Source organism: Castor canadensis, chromosome 16 (genome assembly GCF_047511655.1).
Source record: "Castor canadensis chromosome 16, mCasCan1.hap1v2, whole genome shotgun sequence".
Taxonomy (NCBI): Eukaryota; Metazoa; Chordata; class Mammalia; order Rodentia; family Castoridae; genus Castor; species Castor canadensis.
This window is the reverse complement of record NC_133401.1, coordinates 51,346,270-51,366,119: the sequence shown is the minus strand read 5'-3', so window position 1 is coordinate 51,366,119 and position 19,850 is coordinate 51,346,270. Positions and strand designations below refer to the sequence as shown.

Here is a 19,850-nt window from a genome sequence, read left to right as displayed (position 1 = left end):
CTGGAGGAGCCTCCCCACAGTGAGGAACAGAAGGCTGAAGCAGTACATTCCACTTAGCAAGCCCTGCTCCAAAGAGAACCTAAACCACTCCAACTTGTTAACAGGACAGTCATGTTAGAACCAAACCCCTTGCAGGTGGCTTGCTGGAAACTCCTTACCGGACTCCAAGGACTGACAAAGGGACAGTTTGTTAACTTTTATCTCTGGGTGGGCACCAAGGACAGTTAAGCAGACAGTGACCTAACCACAATGTATCTTCCTTGGTTTCCCAGCAACGGTATTCCTTAGTGACCTTCCTGGCACTTTTCCACTAGCCTCCTTTATCTACCCCAAGTCTGTGTGTGATAATGGTTTCTAGCTCTCTTGCTGAAGACCTCCTCCACAGGCTCTCTCTCCCAAATAAGGCCTATGCTGATGTTGAGCCGCCTCCTGTCTTTCCTTCTGTGCCTCCCTTCAGTCTAACACAACTCTCTGCAAAAGAGAATTTTGCCAACTACTTTAAGAGGGCAAAAAGGGCAAAGAGGGTATGGATGCTTTGGATGCTTCACTTTTAAGTTTCTAGGGTCAGGCAAATATGTATTACAGATCATACCAGAAGTTGGAAATGGCCAAATTAAACCACAGCCCTTTCTCATAATTAAACCCAAGTAAGAGATGTACACTTACAAAACACAGCAAGATTACTAAAAGAGACTCTGTTCAAAGGAAATTCAGAAATTTATTTATCCACCTGTTGTCCATTTTCACCTTTTCTACCCAACCAAAACTACCTAGAGAAAAAATATTCAAAGGGTAAAATACCTAAACACTTAAGATACTTGAAAAGTTTTTTAATATGTCCAAGCCTTCAATTCTATTCTGTAGCAGTAAGACGACACAGACGTCAAGATCACTGTTCTTGCTATTCTAACAGATAATAATCAGAGAGAAACAGGCTTAATTTTGACCTAGCTACTTAGAGTGCCATCTGTGGGCAATGCACAACTCTAAAACTATATTTCATGATTGCAACATTGTACCTAGCAGAATAAATAAGATAAGGTGCAGGTGAGCATTACAGGACAGGGCTGACTTCCTCCACACCTGTCCCTTTTGGCCCACAAAGAGAAAGAAGGGCCTAGATTCCCTCAGCCTGCTCACCCAGACAGTCCTCCTCCTACCATATAATACACAACAGGCCCAGAGAGGCTGGCCCCAAGACAGTTATGACACTTCCTCCTCCAGTCAAAAACAACAGTGTTCCAGCTAAGATGGGCCTGGTCCAGGATCCTTGCATTGGAATGTGACCTGTGGGTTCTGTAAGCACCCCAGAGACACCATGCTGAGCATCAGTGCACTGAAGTGCTCATTCCCACTCTTGGTATTCACGTTCTGGTCTGCTGTGATGTGAACAAGGCTGGGACACTTAATAACAACTTAAAATACAAAATACTTGGTAAAGCTCAGCCAAACATTTAAAAACTGGGGTGGGAGGGTAATTCCCTAAGACAAAGTCTATTCCATATCATTAAGCAGCAAGCTACAACACAAAGATGCCAAAATGGAATCAGCCTCTACGATGTCTTAAGCTAAAAGGCTTAGTTAAGAGTTTTAATTGTTGCCCAGTACCGTGGGACACAGAGAGGGAAGAGCACAAGAACCAGAATGGAAGCAGCTACACAGTTAAGAATCACATCAATAGACAGAACACCAAAGGGAGAGAAGGGCAAGTCCTTTCAGAAAAGTTTTAGGATCCAATTTAATTGTTGGCTTTGATAAATAAGAATCTGAAGAAATACCACAAATCATCAATGGTAAGCAGCAATTAACAGGATTCCAATATGCCCATTTTCTAGTGGGAACATAAAGTGGTGGGGGAAAACCTTTCCAAGGTTAATTAAAGACAATAAACCACCATGCCTGGCCTTGTAAGCACATTTTCTAATACTGCCCAAGGAAAGATTCACCAAACCAAGGGGGAAATCTGTATATAGTGTTGGCCTACAGTGAACACTTTACTTTAAGACACAGCTGTAGCACTTTTCTCATTACTGTGGCTCACATTTCACTCCTTCACAACATAATCTCACAAATCCTGCACTTTGAAGAGGAAGACAGAGAAAAAAGAAACTATAGTGATGAAGCCTATGTATGTCCTGCTCAACTGTGAAGTTTACTGATCTTTGGGAAGATACCTATCAGATAAACAAGCATCTTGGATTACAAAATGTGGGTCAAGAAAATAATTGATTTTATAGTGGTAATACTTAAGAAGGTAAATCAAACTACTGTTGGGATGAAGAAAACAGTTGTAAAATTGTAAATATAATGGCTTACTATATTTCACTTCACCAGAGATGTTAAAGATGCTAAGCTAACATGACTGGTTCCAGGACCTGTCCCTGTGGGCATCACCCTGAGGATTCTGATGACCCTTCCCTTATGTGAGATGGCAATGCGAGCACACATGCACACACTCTCACCCTCTTTAAGTCACCTCCAGATCCCCACGACAACCCCCGATATGACATGACTATCTGTTACACTGCACTGCGTCCAATTGATGCAGCCATCATGAAAACATCCCTGTGTTTTCATTCTGTGGCTACAGAACCCATGCACATGGAGTGCCAGCTGTACTCATTTTAGGATCACAATGAGATCTTTAAAACATGGTTTTCATTTTAGTGGCTGCCCTCTCTAAGAAAAGATATATGTCTTGGCATACACATGGTACCTCAGGCCAAAGATCGCATCTTTAACAAGAGCCCTTGGGCGTTTTATAAATTAGGTGTGACTTACTCCACTTAGCTGCAGTGTTCCCGCCTTTGGTGATATGCCACTCGAACACAGCATTCACTTTCTTCACCACCTCACCCCCGACGTCCTTAAGGCGGCGACCTATCTCCTCAAACACAAGAGCACTCTGAAGCTGCTCACCCTGACAGAAAGAGAAAATTTAAAGTTCTGTAAAAATGACTCAAGGGAAAAATGATTATGGATTTATGCAATACATGATATTCCTTAAATCTGCCCATAAATAATGCAGTTAGACTATTTTATTCGCATAAGGCTCAACACTTTCCTTATACCTATGAACCTCACTCTTGATTCTTTTGCTTGGTGGTACTGGGGTTTGAACTCAGGTCTTCTCACTTGCCAGGCAGGTGCTCTACCTTTATCAGAATTCAAAAGTATTTTTTAAACTAAGCTAGGAATTGGATCTCCTAGTTAACTTCAGATAGATACAGAGCGGGGATTCCAAGATGGCGGCGAGAGGGAGGAAGCAGAAAGCTAGCCTCCTATAGTGAAATCTTGGAGAGACGCTGGAGACACACTTTGCAGGCATAATCACTGAGAAGAGGCATAACTTTGACTCTTCCACACCTCCAGCCGGCACAGAGAATCTCCACTTCACGTTAAACGGAGAAACCAGGAGGGCCCCGGGACCGCCAGTTGCCTGCACCCAGACGGCTTGGGAAGACGCGGACCAGGTGAGATTCGCGGTATTGCGGTACTCCCACAGACAGCCTGGGCCAGAGCAGCATAGCCCCCTGGACACACTGACCTCCACCCAGGGAAAAAAGAGTAACTGAGTAATAAGCAATAAGAATAAAGACACATGGGAAAGAGGGTGGGGCGCACTGAGCACCAAAGATTGGGGGAAGGGAATCCTTCCCAGGACTGTAAATAAACAAGCCGGGCAGGCCGGAGAGGCACTGGCAGGAGCGGGGGCAGGAGCGGGGACAGGGCGCGCGCCCAGCAACTAGGAGCAGGAAAGCTGGTGAGAGTGGCGGAGGGAGGAAAACTCCACAGGAGAGGAGGGAAGACCCACTTCCCACGTGAACTGTAAACAAACATGGCGGCTGGCAGGAGCAGCAGCACCACCCAGTAATCAGGAGCAGGAAAGCTTGTGAAAGTGGGGGTGGGAGTTTTCGCAGGAGCAGCACCACCCAGTAATCAGGAGCAGGAAAGCTTGTGAAAGTGGGGATGGGAGGAAAACTCCACAGGAGAGGGGGGAAGACCCACCTCCCACATGAAATGTAAATAAACACGCAGGCCTGACAACGCGGGTGCAGTGTCACCTTTCCCAGTGCTGGGAAAGGGGAAAGCTTGTAGCAGAGGCTCCTGCACAGGAGAACTCTGAACAAACAAAGCCTGCAGGGCCAGGTGAGTGCTAAGCTCACCCCAGAGATTTGCATAAATAACGCCTCCAGCAACAGCAGGCTGACAGCAGAGGAAAGGCAAGCCACAGCTGAAGATACCATTCTCAGAACTGTCTCCAGACTCTTTTTTTTTCTTTTTCTCCCTACCTTTGATGAGAGAACAACCGAATTACACCTGCAAGCAGAAAAACTTACTGAAACTGTATTGCATTTGAACTTGGGACACTTGGTGGGGTTTTTTTTGTTTTTTTTGCTTTGTTTTATTTTTTATTTTTGTGTGTGTGTGTAGTTTTGTTCTACTTTATGCGTCCCCTTTGATGAGACAACTACAGAACAACATCTGAGGCACCATCTCCAGGATTGGAGACTGAGACGGACACCCAAATTATTAAGACTGAAACTTCATTGCATTTGAACTTGGAGGTTTTTTGGTTTTTTGGGGGTTTTTTTTGTTTTTTTTTTTTTAATTTTCTATTTTCCATTTTATTTTAATTCATTTTTATATATAGATATTTCTTTCATTTACTTATTTTTTATTTTTATTCTTATCTTAATTTTTTTTTATTTTTGATTTTCAATCCTCTCTCTGTCTCTCTAACGTCTGTTCAGCTTACTGTCAATTAGGACACTAATGCTCCCTGTTTATACCTTTCAAACTTTCTTGTCTGAAACCTTGTTCTGCTTTCTCCCTCTTGTCTGTGTATTTGTTTTCCCCTTTTCTTTAACTTCTTGCTTTCCATCTCAGCTCACCCTTCCATTCTAAATATTACCATTGTTATTATTACAAGCTAGAAAATACTTAATTGCACACAGTACAGGGACAGTAACAACACCAAAGACAATGACGGGAAGACAGAAAAAACAGGGAAACCAGTTTCCCCACAGCAAAAAATTAGTATAGGAACCAGAGGGGAATGAAGAAAACAGATACTCAGATCCAGACTCCAACAAAATGAAGATAAACTATGCCAAAGGACCCAATGAAGCCCACAAGAATAATTGAAAAGAAGACATACTACAGGTACTCAATGAGAATTTTATAGAGATGATACTGGATATCGTCAACCAAAATGTACATGAGACACTCACGAAATTCCAAGACAACAAAAATAGAGAACTTGAATAAGCAAAAGAAGAAATAAAGGAAACCATAGAAGCACTGAATAAACACCAAAGTGAAAGAGAGAACATGATGAATAAATGGATAAATGAACTCAGGACAAAAAAAGGACAACATTAAAGAGGAAACCACCCAGGATATGGAAAACCTCAGAAAAAAGAATGAAACAGAACTACAAAACAAATGGAAGGCCAATCCAGCAGAATACAATAAACAGAAGACAGAATCTCAGAACTTGAAGATGAAATGGTAATGAAAGGAAAAACCAAAGAACTATTAATTGAACAACTCAAGTCCTGTGAAAAGTAAATGCAACAACTCACCTACTCCATCAAAAGACCAAACTTGAGAATCATGGGCATCGAAGAAGAAGAGGTGCAAGCGAAGGGAATGCGTAATCTATTCAACAAAATAATAGCGGAAAATTTCCCAAATCTAGAGAAAGATATTCCCATACAGATGCAAGAGGCCTCCAGGACACCAAACAAACCAGATCAAAGTAGAACTACCCCACGACATATCATCATTAAAACAACTAAGGAAAGAATATTGAAGACTGAAAGAGAGAAAAAACAAGTAACATACAAAGGTAAACACATCAAAATCACAGCAGACTTCTCAACAGAAAAATTAAAAGCAAGAATAGCATGGGGTGAGATCTTCCAGGCACTGAATGAAAATAATATCAACCCCAGGATACTCTACCCAGCAAAACGATCATTCAAAATAGATGGAGCAATAAAAGTCTTCCATGATAAGCAGAAACTAAAACAATATGTGACCACAAAGCCACCACTACAAAAGATCCTGCAAGGGATTCTGCACACAGAAGGTGAAACCCAACTTAACCATGAAAAGACAGGCAGCACCAAACCACAGGAATAGAAAAAGCAAGACAGTAGAGAGTAACCTCAACTTAGGTACACACAATCAAACCTTCAAACAACTAAGACAACTAAATGACAGGAATCACCACATATCTATCAGTACTAATGCTTAATGTTAACGGACTTAATTCCCCCATCAAAAGGCACCGCTTGACGAACTGGATTAAAAAGGAAGATCCAACAATTTGTTGCTTAAAGGAGACCCATTTCACTGACAGAAATAAGCACAGGCTTAGGATCAAAGGCTGGAAGAAGATTTACCAAGCCAATGGCCCCCAAAAACAGGCAGGAGTAGCAATACTTATCTCTGACAAAGTAGACTTCAAACCTACATTGATCAAACAAGATAAAGAAGGACATTCCATACTAATAAAAGGGGAAATAGACCAAAAGGAAATAATAATCATCAATCTGTATGCACCCAATGTCAACGCACCTAATTTCATCAAACATACCCTGAAAGACCTAAAAGCATATATAAACACCAACACAGTGGATGTGGGAGACTTTAACACCCTATTATCATCAATAGATAGGTCATCCAAACAAAAAATCAATAAAGAAATCCAAGATCTAAAATATGCAATAGATCAAATGGACCTAGTAGATGTCTACAGAACATTTCATCCAACCTCTACACAATATACATTCTTCTCAGCATCCCATGGAACCTTCTCCAAAATAGATCATATCCTAGGGCACAAAGCAAGTCTCAGCAAATACAAGAAAGTAGAAATTATACCGTGCATACTATCTGATCACAATGCAGTAAAAGTAGAACTCAACAACAAAAGTAAAGACAAAAATATGCAAACAGCCGGAAACTAAATAACTCATTACTTAATGAAGAATGGATCATCGATGCAATAAAAGAGGAAATTAAAAAGTTCCTGGAAGTCAATGAAAATGAAAACACAACCTACCGGAACCTATGGGACACAGCTAAGGCAGTTCTGAGAGGAAAGTTTATAGCCATGAGTGCATATATTAAAAAGACTGAAAGATCCCAAATCAATGACCTAATGATACATCTCAAACTCCTAGAAAAACGAGAACAAGCAAATCCCAAAACAAATAGAAGGAGAGAAATAATAAAAATAAGAGCTGAAATCGATGAAATAGAAACCAAAAAAACCATACAAAGAATTAATGAAACAAAAAGTTGGTTCTTTGAAAAAATAAACAAGATTGATAGACCCCTGGAAAACTTGACTAAAATGAGGAGAGAAAAAACCCAAATTAGTAGAATCAGGAATGCAAAAGGGGAGATGACAACAAACACAATGGAAGCCCAAGAAATCATCAGAGACTACTTTGAGAACCTATATTCAAATAAATTTGAAAATCTTAAAGAAATGGACAGATTTCTAGATCATCCAAAACTGAACCAAGAGGAAATTAATCAAATGAATAGACATGTAACACAAAATGAAATTGAAGCAGAAATCAAGAGTCTCCCCAAAAAGAAAAGTCCAGGACCTGATGGATTCTCTGCTGAATTCTATCAGACCTTTAAAGAACTGATACCAACCCTCCTTAAACTGTTCCACGAAATAGAAAGGGAAGGAAAACTGCCAAACACATTTTATGAAGCCAGTATTACACTTATCCCAAAACCAGGCAAAGACACCTCCAAAAAGGAGAACTATAGGCCAATCTGCTTAATGAACATTGATGCAAAAATCCTCAACAAAATAATGGCAAACCGAATTCAACAACACATCAAAAAGATTATTCACCACAACCAAGTAGGCTTCATCCCAGGGATGCAGGGGTGGTTCAACATATGAAAATCAATAAATGTAATAAACCACATTAACAGAAGCAAAGACAAAAACCACTTGATCATCTCAATAGATACAGAAAAAGCCTTTGATAAGATCCAACACCATTTCATGATAAAAGCTCTAAGAAAACTAGGAATAGAAGGAAAGTAACTCAACATTATAAAAGCTATATATGACGAACCTACAGCCAGCATTATACTTAATGGAGAAAAACTGAAACCATTCCCTCTAAAATCAGGAACCAGACAAGGATGCCCACTATCTCCACTCCTATTCAACATAGTACTGGAATTCCTAGCCAGAGCAATTAGGCAAGAAAAAGGAATAAAAGGAATACAAATAGGTAAAGAAACTGTCAAAATATCCCTATTTGCAGATGACATGATCCTATACCTTAAAGACCCAAAAAACTCTACTCAGAAGCACCTAGACACCATCAATAGCTATAGCAAGGTAGCAGGATATAAAATCAACATAGAAAAATCATTAGCATTTCTATACACTAACAATGAGCAAACTGAAAAAGAATGTATAAAAACAATTCCATTTACAATAGTCTCAAAAAAAATCAAATACCTAGGTGTAAACCTAACAAAAGATGTGAAAGACCTCTACAAGGAGAACTATACACTTCTGAATAAAGAGACTGAGGAAGACTATAGAAAGTGGAGAGATCTTCCATGCTCATGGATTGGTAGAATCAACATAGTAAAAATGTCGATACTCCAAAAAGTACTCTACATGTTTAATGCAATTCCCATCAAAATTCCAATGACATTCATCAAAGAGATCGAAAAATCTACTGTTAAATTTATATGGAAACACAAGAGGCCACAAATAGCCAAGGCAATACTCAGTCAAAAGAACAATGCAGGAGGTATCACAATACCTGACTTCAAACTATATTACAAAGCAGTAACAATAAAAACAGCATGGTACTGGCACATGGTAGCAGTATGCAAAAAGCTGAAACTAGATCCAGGTATATCACCCTATACCAAGATTAACTCAAAATGGATCAAGGATCTTAATATCAGACCCCAAACTCTAAAGCTGATATAGGAAAGAGTAGGAAATACTCTGGAGTTAGTAGGTATAGGTAAGAACTTTCTCAATGAGACCCCAGCAGCACAGCAACTAAGAGACAGCATAGATAAATGGGACCTCATAAAACTAAAAAGCTTCTGTTCATCAAAAGAAATGGTCTCTAAACTGAAGAGAACACCCGCAGAGTGGGAGAAAATATTTGCCAGCTATACATCAGACAAAGGACTGATAACTAGAATATGTAGGGAACTTAAAAAACTAAATTCTCCCAAAACTAATGAACCAATAAAGAAATGGGCAAGTGAACTAAACAGAACTTTCTCAAAAGAAGAAATTCAAATGGCCAGAAAACACATGAAAAAATGCACACCATCTCTAGCAATAAAGGAAATGCAAATTAAAACCACACTAAGATTCCACCTCACCCCTGTTAGAATAGCCATCATTAGCAACACCACTAACAACAGGTGTTGGTGAAGATGCAGGGAAAAAGGAACCCTCTTACACTGTTGGTGGGAATGTAAACTAGTACTATCACTCCGGAAAAAAATTCAGAGGCTACTTAAAAAGCTAGACATCGATCTACCATTTGATCCAGCAATACCATTCTTGGGGATATACCCAAAAGACTGTGACACAGGTTACTCCAGAGGCACCTGCACACCCATGTTTATTGCAGCACTATTCACAATAGCCAAGTTATGGAAACAGCCAAGATGCCCCACTACTGATGAATGGATTAAGAAAATGTGGTATCTATACACAATGGAATTTTATGCAGCCATGAAAAGAACGAAATGTTATCATTTGCTGGTAAATGGATGGAATTGGAGAACATCATTCTGAGTGAGGTTAGCCTGGCCCAAAAGACCAAAAATCACATGTTCTCCCTCATATGTGGACATTAGATCAAGGGCATACACAACAATGGGATTGGAGTTTGAGCACATGATAAAAGCGAGAGCACACAAGGGAGGGGTGAGGATAGGTAAGACACCTAAAAAATTAGCTAGCATTTGTTGCCCTTAATGCAGAGAAACTAAAGCAGATACCTTAAAAGCAACTGAGGCCAATAGGAAAAGGGGAACAGGAACTAGAGAAAAGGTTAGATCAAAAAGAATTAACCTAGAAGGTAACACACACACACAGGAAATCAATGTGAGTCAATGCCCTGTATAGCTATCCTTATCTCAACTAGCAAAAACCCTTGTACCTTCCTATTATTGCTTATATTCTCTCTACAACAAAATTAGAAATAAGGGCAAAATAGTTTCTGCTGGGTATAGAGGGGGTGGAGGGAGAGGGAGGGGGCGGAGTGGGTGGTAAGGGAGGGATTGGGGCAGAGGGGAGAAATGACCCAAGCCTTGTATGCACATATGAATAATAAAAGAAAAAAAAAAAAAGAAAGATACTGAGCAAATCAAGTTCTGTGGTCTTAATTTCTTTGTTTACAAATGGGACTAAATTATACGAAGCTTGAATTTTTTTCTAGCTATAAAACTTTGAAAGTTTTCCATCTTATGCTGTTGTTAAGAGAGATATTTTAATCTCCCATCACCACAGAACATGGACATGTTTGTCTAGAGCCTCAGCAGAGAAGATAAACCTCTCAATAAATGGCACATGTTACTGTTTCGTATTTGTATTCATAATCTTAAAACAAAGGAAAGGTACAAGTTACATAATTTTGTCACCTATTTTTCTCCAAAATACTGCAATATTCTCATTAAAGAGCTGACTAGTTACTCCAGACTAGAGAATCACTTTTTCTTCTTGACTGATCCCACTATCCTATAAAAAAAAATTTTTTTAAAAATTCAGAACTTACTAAAATATTCCCTTTATTCTACTCAATTTTGAATTAGTGTCCTTCACTTGGAGAACTGTGCATCTCTTCATAGGTCCTGGACATCCCTAGTGATCAGAGTAAGGAAATGACTTAGACACCACTTTCCATAACCTACCTCTGAAGTCATCTTGGCCAAAACACCAGAGGCTGGTAGGAGGTCCACATAGGCATTTGAGATGACAATGTCCCCAGTTTCCTGAACCTGATAAAAGGTAGAAGGGGAAAAAGTTCATGCTGATGATTTTAATGGAAACATAATTTCCCTGTGAAATGCTTATAAAGCCATTTAAATTTATATTTTTGCCTTATACAAAAAAGAAAATGAAATAAAAGGTTAAAATGTAAATGATGAGATGAATACACATGAAGGCTTTCTGATTTAATACAAATATTATTAACCCTGGTTATAGAATCACCTGGATCCTTAAAAAAAAAAAGCTATTACTAGGTCCCATCCCCCAAATACCCATTTAAATGTCTGGGATGGAGCGCAGGCATTGGTGCATTCAACTAAAAGCCAGTGAGAAGTACTGGATTCCTATGAGTAGTGAAGGATGGGGCACACCATCCACATGAGGGGCTGGTGGAAATAGACTGTCACACCATTTTCAATGTAGAAATTCTAGTTTTTTCTTCAAATAAGAAGTTCACCTGGCATAAACTGAAGCCTAAAGAGCCTTTGATCATGATAGTCATTGAAGGAATTCTGATTCCTAATCCTTTCTTTCAAATTATTACAGTGGCTATTCTTTCATAAAATTACAGCATTGAAGGCATGGTGGGGCGCACCTGTGATTCCAACACTTGGGAGGCTGAGGCAGGAGGATCACAAATTGCAGGCCAGCCTGAGTTACATAGCAAGACTGTCTCATAAAAAGCAAAAAATTACAGTATTGCTACAAAAGTATAAAACAAGTATCCAAAAGTTAAGGTACCACTTATTAAAACTCTGATTTTTACCAATCAAGAAGATCATTCTCCTATTTTCCTTCATACTTTAGAGAGGGAAGAAATCCTTAAAAACAATATTATATACTATGAAAAGCACAGATGACACAATGAACTTTAGTAAATTACTTTCCTGTAAGCAAATCAAGAATAATGTTTTGAAACTTTGGTTTAAAATGTTTCTTAAAACACAGGAAGGAAGGAAGGAGATGGGGAAGAAAGGAGTCTGATGCATAACAATACTTCTGCTCACTGGGGGAAAAATAGCAAACATCAAAGGCTGAGAACGTAGACTTAGAGATTATCAAAATAGCAAGAGTGCCTTATGTTTAGGTATTATTTCTTAACCCTTCAAATTTGTAGCCATAGAAAGTATTGATGTGTTAATTGCTAGAATTACATGAAAATAAAAACCTGTAAAACAGTCTTACAGTTCACTATCTTTTTTTCCCTTTTTCTGCAGTGCTGGGAATTGAACCCAGGATCTCATGCAAGTCCCCAGTTCATTTGCATATGTTTTGTTTTTCAAGTAAGATTATGAACTCCAGTAGATATAGTTCAGGGGTAAAGCACTTACCTAGCATGGGCAATACCCTGGGTTCAATCCCCAGCATCATGCAAAGAGAAAAAAAAAAAAAAAAAAAAGAAGAAGAAAGAAAAATACTCTCAACAACTAGAAAACAAGAGGGGGTTCCAGAAGAGGTGGCAGCAATGGGTTCTGAGAAAGCCTCTGTGTGTGTGTGTGTGTGTGTGTGTGTGTGTGTGTGTGTGTGTGTGTGTATTGTATGGTTTGGGAAGGGGGACAGAGATAAGAGTCTGCTTTAGGCAGGCATGGTGACACATGCCTGTATTCCCAGAACTCAGGAAGCTGAAGCAGGAGGACAAGTTCAAGGCCTAGCCTGGCTTATAGAGACATCTTGTCTCCAAAGAGAGAAAGAGCCTCTCAGAGTAAGGTAGAGCTTACACAAAGTGAAATAAACAGTATGTGTAGATAAAGCAAAACTGCAAGCAGCAGGAAGGAGTTAGTACTAAAGCAAACACAGGAGCAGAATTGTGCAAAGTTATCAATTTGTATGTGTGTGTGGAGGGCGGGGAGACATGATATGGTAAAAAGGCCCTGGGATCTAAGGTGAGCTGGATTATCCCAGCTTAATCACTTGCTGTGTGGCCATAAGCAAGTTATTTAGGACAGCAGAATTTCCTTAGGAACCTGTATTTTCTTTATTTCAATGTAGAGCTGTTATAAATATTAGAGATAACAGGATAGCCTGCACACAGCATCTCAATAAATGAAAGCTCTTACTATTTCTGTTGGAGTTCTTAAACCTGCTCTATGTAGTACAAATTGACCAGACCAAAAAGTATTAGCTGTGTTAACAAAAATTATTTCTAAGTTCACTAATAAAACAGTGGTTGCATGCCTTTAGTATTGTATGGGGCGTCCTAACAGTCTTATCCCAAGTCCCTGAACTCTACCAGGAGACACACCTTTATTTGGCTTGTCAATTGCTACTAACTAGACTCAAACTCTATGATGGAAGATGTTAATTTGTGATTTTTGTGTGTTAAAGATGCACATGATTTCCGTACAGAAAAAAAAAAAGAAGAGAGATAGTTGTAAAGGATGTTATTTTATTGCTACTGTCTACATTAACTGGTCTTTATCTCTAATTCAGCAAAACTGCTTTGGAATGCCTCTCCTATTACACTGTGTAAGTGCTATTCCAACCCTCTTTTGTAACAATTTTACCATGTTGCAAGGGCTTTCACTAAAGAGATAAAGAAAAAATTACCCGACCCCTGCTACCACCAATCTCAAGTTTTCTTTCAGACTCATGAGAGCTCAGAGTTCTGGGATCTATCAGCCACCTGCCATTTTCAAAGAGAAAAATTAAAAAACAAGGCATACAAGGGATCTTATTTTCAATTTAAAGTTAGCATTGAAACTGGTGAGGAAGAGTAGTGTTGGGGGTGGGACTGACTTAGGCACAATATATTTATAGGTAAAAGACTAAGGCAAAATCTCTACTGAACAATAAAGGGCAGGTCATGTTAAGATAAGGGCACTGGCTGGAGGGGAGGGTAAAGGAAGTTGAATATGGCAGATGTACTTTGTATGGACACTGAATTTAAGAAGAGGGAGGGGGTTGAAGGGAGAATGGAGGGGATGAACCAAACCAGGGCATAATGCATGTATATATGGAAATGTACAATGAAAGCCCCTGTGTAAGTATCATATACTAATTAAAATGGTGTTTCTTAAAGTGCTGATTAAAACCTTCTGGGTTTTTGTCTCATGTTTATACTGAAATAGCAAATTATGGAGTGTGGTGAGGACGTGACAGAAAGTACTGAAGCTCTCTCCTTCATACCTTGGTTTGAAAGTGGATTCTGTTTCCTTCCTCCCACATCTCAGTTTGCAGAGTTTGTCCAGGATACACTGGCTTTGCAAAACGAACCTTTAAAAACAAGAGTATGGGGGTTAAAAGTGCTTCAAAATGAAACTCTTCTCCTGGGAGGTCAGAGCATAAAAGGAAGAAAATATATTTAGGTTCATAAAACATGTACAAACTTATAAAAAAGAGGAGAAGCTAACTGCCTCTCACAATGCAGAATCATTTCCTGACAAATCAAGCCATAAGGTGGAGCTACATCTGTGACCTCCAAAACAAGGGGAACGAGGCCTGGGGTGGACATGTAGGACTCAATTTTTAATTCTTGATTAGTTCCTAATTTAGTTATTTTGTAATCTTCCATACTACTATATTGACTCTTACACACATATTGGATAATAAAACAAAAGCACGAGAATAACAGGTGCAGTCAGAGCATCAGGAATCATGTCTTCACTGTAATTTTTTAGCTGTCTGACACTGAGTCAAACACTTTTCAGTGTAATATTTCCCACCTCATACCCCCATCCGCTTTTTTGAAACAGAGTCTTGTGTGTACCAAGCTGGCCCAAATTTGTGATTATTCTACCTCAGCCTCTTAAGTGCTGGGATTACAGAAATGCACTACCATGCTCAGCTAAGAGTACATGTTTTGACTTATGCAAAAATATTGTAGGCACAATATTTTTGATAGTTATAAAATAACTTTAAAACCTGGTTAAAATCTTGAAATCAACTTAAAGATACAAAATTATAAACAATATGCAGTTATCATAATGCAATAAGTATATGTTTATTAGAATTCAAATCCAGCCATTTAATATTTTCAGTTAAATTAAGGCAAATAACAAAACAAAAAGTAAATCTTAAGTTTTTAAAGTATATATGCTAACATGAGCATATATCTAATTAATTCATTTAAAAAAATCCAACCAATCTGTTAAAACTGTACGTACAGGATTCCTTGTATGCAAGGATACGGGTATTTATAGCCACATAAAGGAAATGCACTGAAAGCCAATTCCATGGAATAATAAAATGTCAATTTCTGCAGTGTGGAACCTCCTTTAAATTAAGCCACCAACACGCCTTCCCTGATGAAGAGAACGTTCAGTTATGTAATTTGTGCACCTTAATTGCCTTGAACCTCGACACATCGTTTTCTGCAAACCGCCGTAAGATATGCCTTGCAGAAAATCCAAAGGTACACAATCCATGCAATATGGGTTTCTTGAAACCTAAAAAAGAAAGTTCAGGTGGACATTGGCACCTTCCATTTTAAAAAACAAACTACATACTGGATTCAGAGTTTTAAAGATGTCTTTGAGCTGCATGAGTAGGAATGATACTATCTGTTTTAAGGCATGTGGAAAATACTTTGAAAGTAGTACTTCCTGGGAGAAAATGAAGGGAAGAGGGGAAGAGAAACAAGAAATGAACGTGAGAGGTCAGAACTCTGAGAATTGTTTCATTTATCTTTGTGCCCACAAAGTCACCACGGAGATTCGCTTCTGTGTCCCTGTGGGAGAGGGGCCTCAAGAACTTTTTGGTCCTTTGCTGTCATGCAGCGACCTCATCCTTCACTGTAGACCCTGCATGAGCACGAGCTCTGCTCCACCATAACCTGGATCCCACTACTTCTGACCTTTCCATATCCTTTGCAGAAATAGAGTAAGACAGCTATTCTTTGAATGTTACTCAGATTACCAGTCACAGCAGCACTGTCTTTCAGTACGTGGTTTAGATTTTCCATGAGAACTCACCTGCCATGCTAGCAAAGGTAGTGTCGATGTGTAAGGGATTCCAGTCTCCACTAAGGCGGTACAAAGCAGCCTGTGGAGCAAACAATCATAATGTCACAGTGCTCCTGAGTCCTAAGAAAACTCTAAATGAAGAGGAGGAAATATGGCTAGCTACTATGTAACAGTGCATCACAATGTACACAGTAATCCAGGTTCTGATTTTAAAATAACTATTTCTAACAAGAAAGACTGCCTGCTAATTAAATGTAACACTGATGCTGAAATCAGTAGGGAGGAGGAAGGACTGTAAAAAAGTAAGAAAGAGAGCCAAAAACTGCATAGCACTGCCTAAGGAGAAATTCACAAGAAATTCATCAATCTAGTCTCACTAACACACAATGAAGACAAAGTAAATGTTTACAATCTCTTCAAACCAAACAAAGCTTATGCCAACTTTCTTAACAGGGTGTTTTAAATTGAAGCCTACAGCACAATGCTACACATATGAACATCACAGACTTCTCACAAATTTTCATTCTGGCAGTTAAGTCCTGAGTATCAGCTTCCTATGCAAGAAAACAGACTGACAGCTGCCAATCTGATTAGATTTCTGCAGAGTCCAGATTCTCACTTTGCTTATTTACCTAAAGTGGATTTCCAGAAGACATAGATAACAGTAGGGAAGAGTCACCATACTTTCCAGCAGTTAACTGTGCACTCTTCGAACTAGAGATTACTTTTCAGAGTTGAAGGGAGGACAGCCACAGAACAGCTAACAGTAAGTACTTAATGCTCAGGGTCTGCTTCAGCACTTCCTCTTTCTCACCAAATGCCTTGTTAAGTTGTCCAAGACTATTAAAATGTTGTTTAAGGCTGAGTAACATCAGCCTAGCTGATTTTGTCAGCACGGCTAACTTTTTTAAATTACTGATTATTCTTTTGTAACAAGTTTCATTTGTAGAAAATAGTATTTTTGTAGTTTGTAAGAAAACTGCATTCCCTTTTTAATGTTTTATATAGTTTGAATGTGTTCTTTCCCTTTTCCATTACTCCACAGGATAGTTCTATAAATTATTCACTTTTTCAATAACTCAATTCTTTTTGTTCTCTAAATGTTACTAAAGCAAGTCAAAAATTATTTAAACTACTGACTTACAGGAATATACAGATATATAGGAATATATATATATATCTATATATAGGGAGAGATATATATATAGATATATAGGAATATATATCTTTATCTATCTATATATAGCTATATGTATCTATATATCTATATCTGTATCTATATCTATCTATAGATATATATATATACATAGAGAGAGAGAGAGAGAGAGAAGCATAGACATTTGTTCTCATGGCCCTCAAATACAAAGCCTGGTATCTAATGTATATTTATTCTTTGGTCTTGCTACATTACTGCAGCTTAGTTTTTATTTATGAATTATGAAACTATAGAGTTCACTTGTATTGTCATTCCAGCTTGAAGATGAAGAAACTCTCCTAAGCACATTACAAATAGCACATTCCAGGAGTGATACGGTGGAGCTAAACATCCAGGGCTGACAGTTTCCTACTGACTAACATTATTTAGTGGCTGTCAACTCCTAGCAAGCCTATCCTGTGATGGCATAATGTCCCTTCCTTCACTTTTTCTTAAGGGTCTGGTCCTGCACAGTACCTCAACTAACCTCCCACCATGAGTGCTCAAATGCTCACTCCTGCACACATGGCGCTCTCTGCTCTCCTCCTGCAATGAGGAGTTTTTCTGTTCTTCTAATATCTTAGCAAAACTAACATCTCTGTTAAGCTTCATGTAAGCACATTAGTAAGAAACTGAACAGAAGCAGTAAGGGATGGAGAGCTCTTCAAGGAAAAGCCCACCTAAGGGTGAAGTGGGACTCCCATCACCTAACTATGTAACTTGTGTGGACCAACCTTAATTCTGCCTAAAAATTATACTTGTATTTGCTGGGTAACATAAATGTTGCAGAAGTCCTCAAACAGACCAAAATCACATTTGAAATAAATGACTGTTAAGCAAAATCTGCAGCTTTACATACTCACAGGTGGCCTAACTCCAGAAGGTTTAAGGATTTCATGCCATATCTACATCACCAGTCTTCTGAAAAATTCTCAGAAAAGAATTCTGAGGTCTTTCAAAAAAAAAAAAAAACCACTTTGCAGCCTGGTTCCGATGGGCCACACCTGTAATCCAAGCCAGTTTTGGGAAGCTGAGATCAAGAAGATCATAGTTCAAGGCCAGCCTGGGCAAAAAAGTTTGCAAGACTCCATTTCAACAGAAAAAACTGGGCATGGTGGTGCACACCTGTCACCCCAGCTACAGTGGGAAGCATAAAAGAGAAGGATCATAGTCCAGGCCCACTTCAGAAAAATACAGTGAGACCCCCATTTCCAAAATAACCAGAGGAAAAAGGGCTAGAGATGTGCCTTTAGTGGTAGAGAGTCCGCTTTGCAAGCACAAAGCCCTAAGTTCAAACCTCAGTGCTGCCAAAAAAAAAAAATTTTTTTCTCATCTTTATGGCTTTTTTTGTTTCTTAAGTAAGTCTTGGCACCCTCACAGAATTATGAACTGACAGGACATTTTATCTGCTCTCAGTAAGTACATCATGCCAAACAAAATGTACTGAGTCACCTTCTATACCTAAAACATTTCACTCTGGCCTGGCCTTTATTAGCATGAAACAACCTGTTTTTGAGCAGTGAGGCACAGCTTTCCTTCCAAAGAGTGAAAGGCTGGCTAACACTGGGCTTTTAAACCTGTTAATTTGCCCAGAATGTCATGAAATTCTACACTCAAGGCAAGCAGTCCATGTCAACAAAGTTCAGTGCTTTCTGAATTGGCTCATGAAAAAGCATTTCATATTTTCTTTTGAGACCAAATGGAGAAAGAAACTGACAACTAAGGAATTACAATCAACAGAAACATGTCTTTGTTTTAATTATGTTGAAGACATGGGCACCACTTTTAGGTGCACAAAAGTATAAGCATCAGAGTTAAAAATAAAAGGGTGTCATCAGGCAGGTGCACTTATCACTTTTCAACAATACAATCTTACCTGATTGAGTGAGGTGGTGTCTGTAAGTACAGCATCGGGAGGCCTACTAGGTACCACTACAGCTGGCTGAAATCAAAAGACATAACAGGTTACAAGGTTACATCTTCAACACAACACACAAACACATTTCAATATAATAAATCCTACAAACTGGAAATAAGGGGGGTTTTGTCTTAGATTTAAAATTTCATAACTCCTAGTTCATATAAATTAAATTCTCCTGAAATCATCTTTAATGTAAGGAATTATATAATCAGTTCCATTCTACAGGTCGCACAGGGTTTTCCTGTACAAAAGACAATGCCAATCTAAGAATGAGATAATCAAGCTAAGCTAATCAGTATTTTTTTCTAATCAGTCTTTAAAACTGGTCTTTAAAAATCTTTTTTTAATTATTATTCATCTATTCAATGTATGTACATTGTTTAGGTCATTTCTCCCCCCTCTTTATATATTTTAATTTGCCATCTTACAAAATTACACTTTAAACTCAGTTACCAAAAGAATTTTGAATTATTATGGCTCTTAACGTAGAGAAGTAAAACTATTGGCTACAAAGTAAAATCTGAGCAGATTTCTGATTGATTTAAACCAAAGTAAAGATAAAAAACATCCTCCTTAGTTGAATTGTATTCGAATAACTACTATCAGTAATTCATAATAGAAAAATCAGATTCATGTCTATCTCTATTACACAAATTTTCTCTAATAAAGTGGAATTAGGCAGCAATCTTCCATCATTAATGCCAAGTTCAGATATATTACCAAATTCCTTTTTTGCTGTTATTATTTTTTTTCCTAACCAAATTTATCCTTGCAAAGCACCAAAAAACATTGACAGTAAAAGAT

At 38.5% G+C, this 19,850-nt stretch overlaps 1 protein-coding gene across 1 annotated transcript in view; it reads right to left on the bottom strand.

The window, feature by feature from the left end:
* The window catches only part of Hsd17b4 (hydroxysteroid 17-beta dehydrogenase 4), an 84,849-nt gene that overhangs the window by 5,956 nt on the left and 59,043 nt on the right, over positions 1–19,850 (bottom strand). The window contains exons 17-22 of the mRNA XM_074057024.1: positions 19,002–19,067; positions 15,940–16,009; positions 15,308–15,414; positions 14,156–14,242; positions 10,951–11,037; positions 2,782–2,920 (exon numbers count right to left, since the gene is read on the bottom strand). Coding sequence (XP_073913125.1) covers positions 2,782–2,920; positions 10,951–11,037; positions 14,156–14,242; positions 15,308–15,414; positions 15,940–16,009; positions 19,002–19,067 — 556 coding nt within the window. The remainder of the gene's footprint in view (positions 1–2,781; positions 2,921–10,950; positions 11,038–14,155; positions 14,243–15,307; positions 15,415–15,939; positions 16,010–19,001; positions 19,068–19,850) is intronic.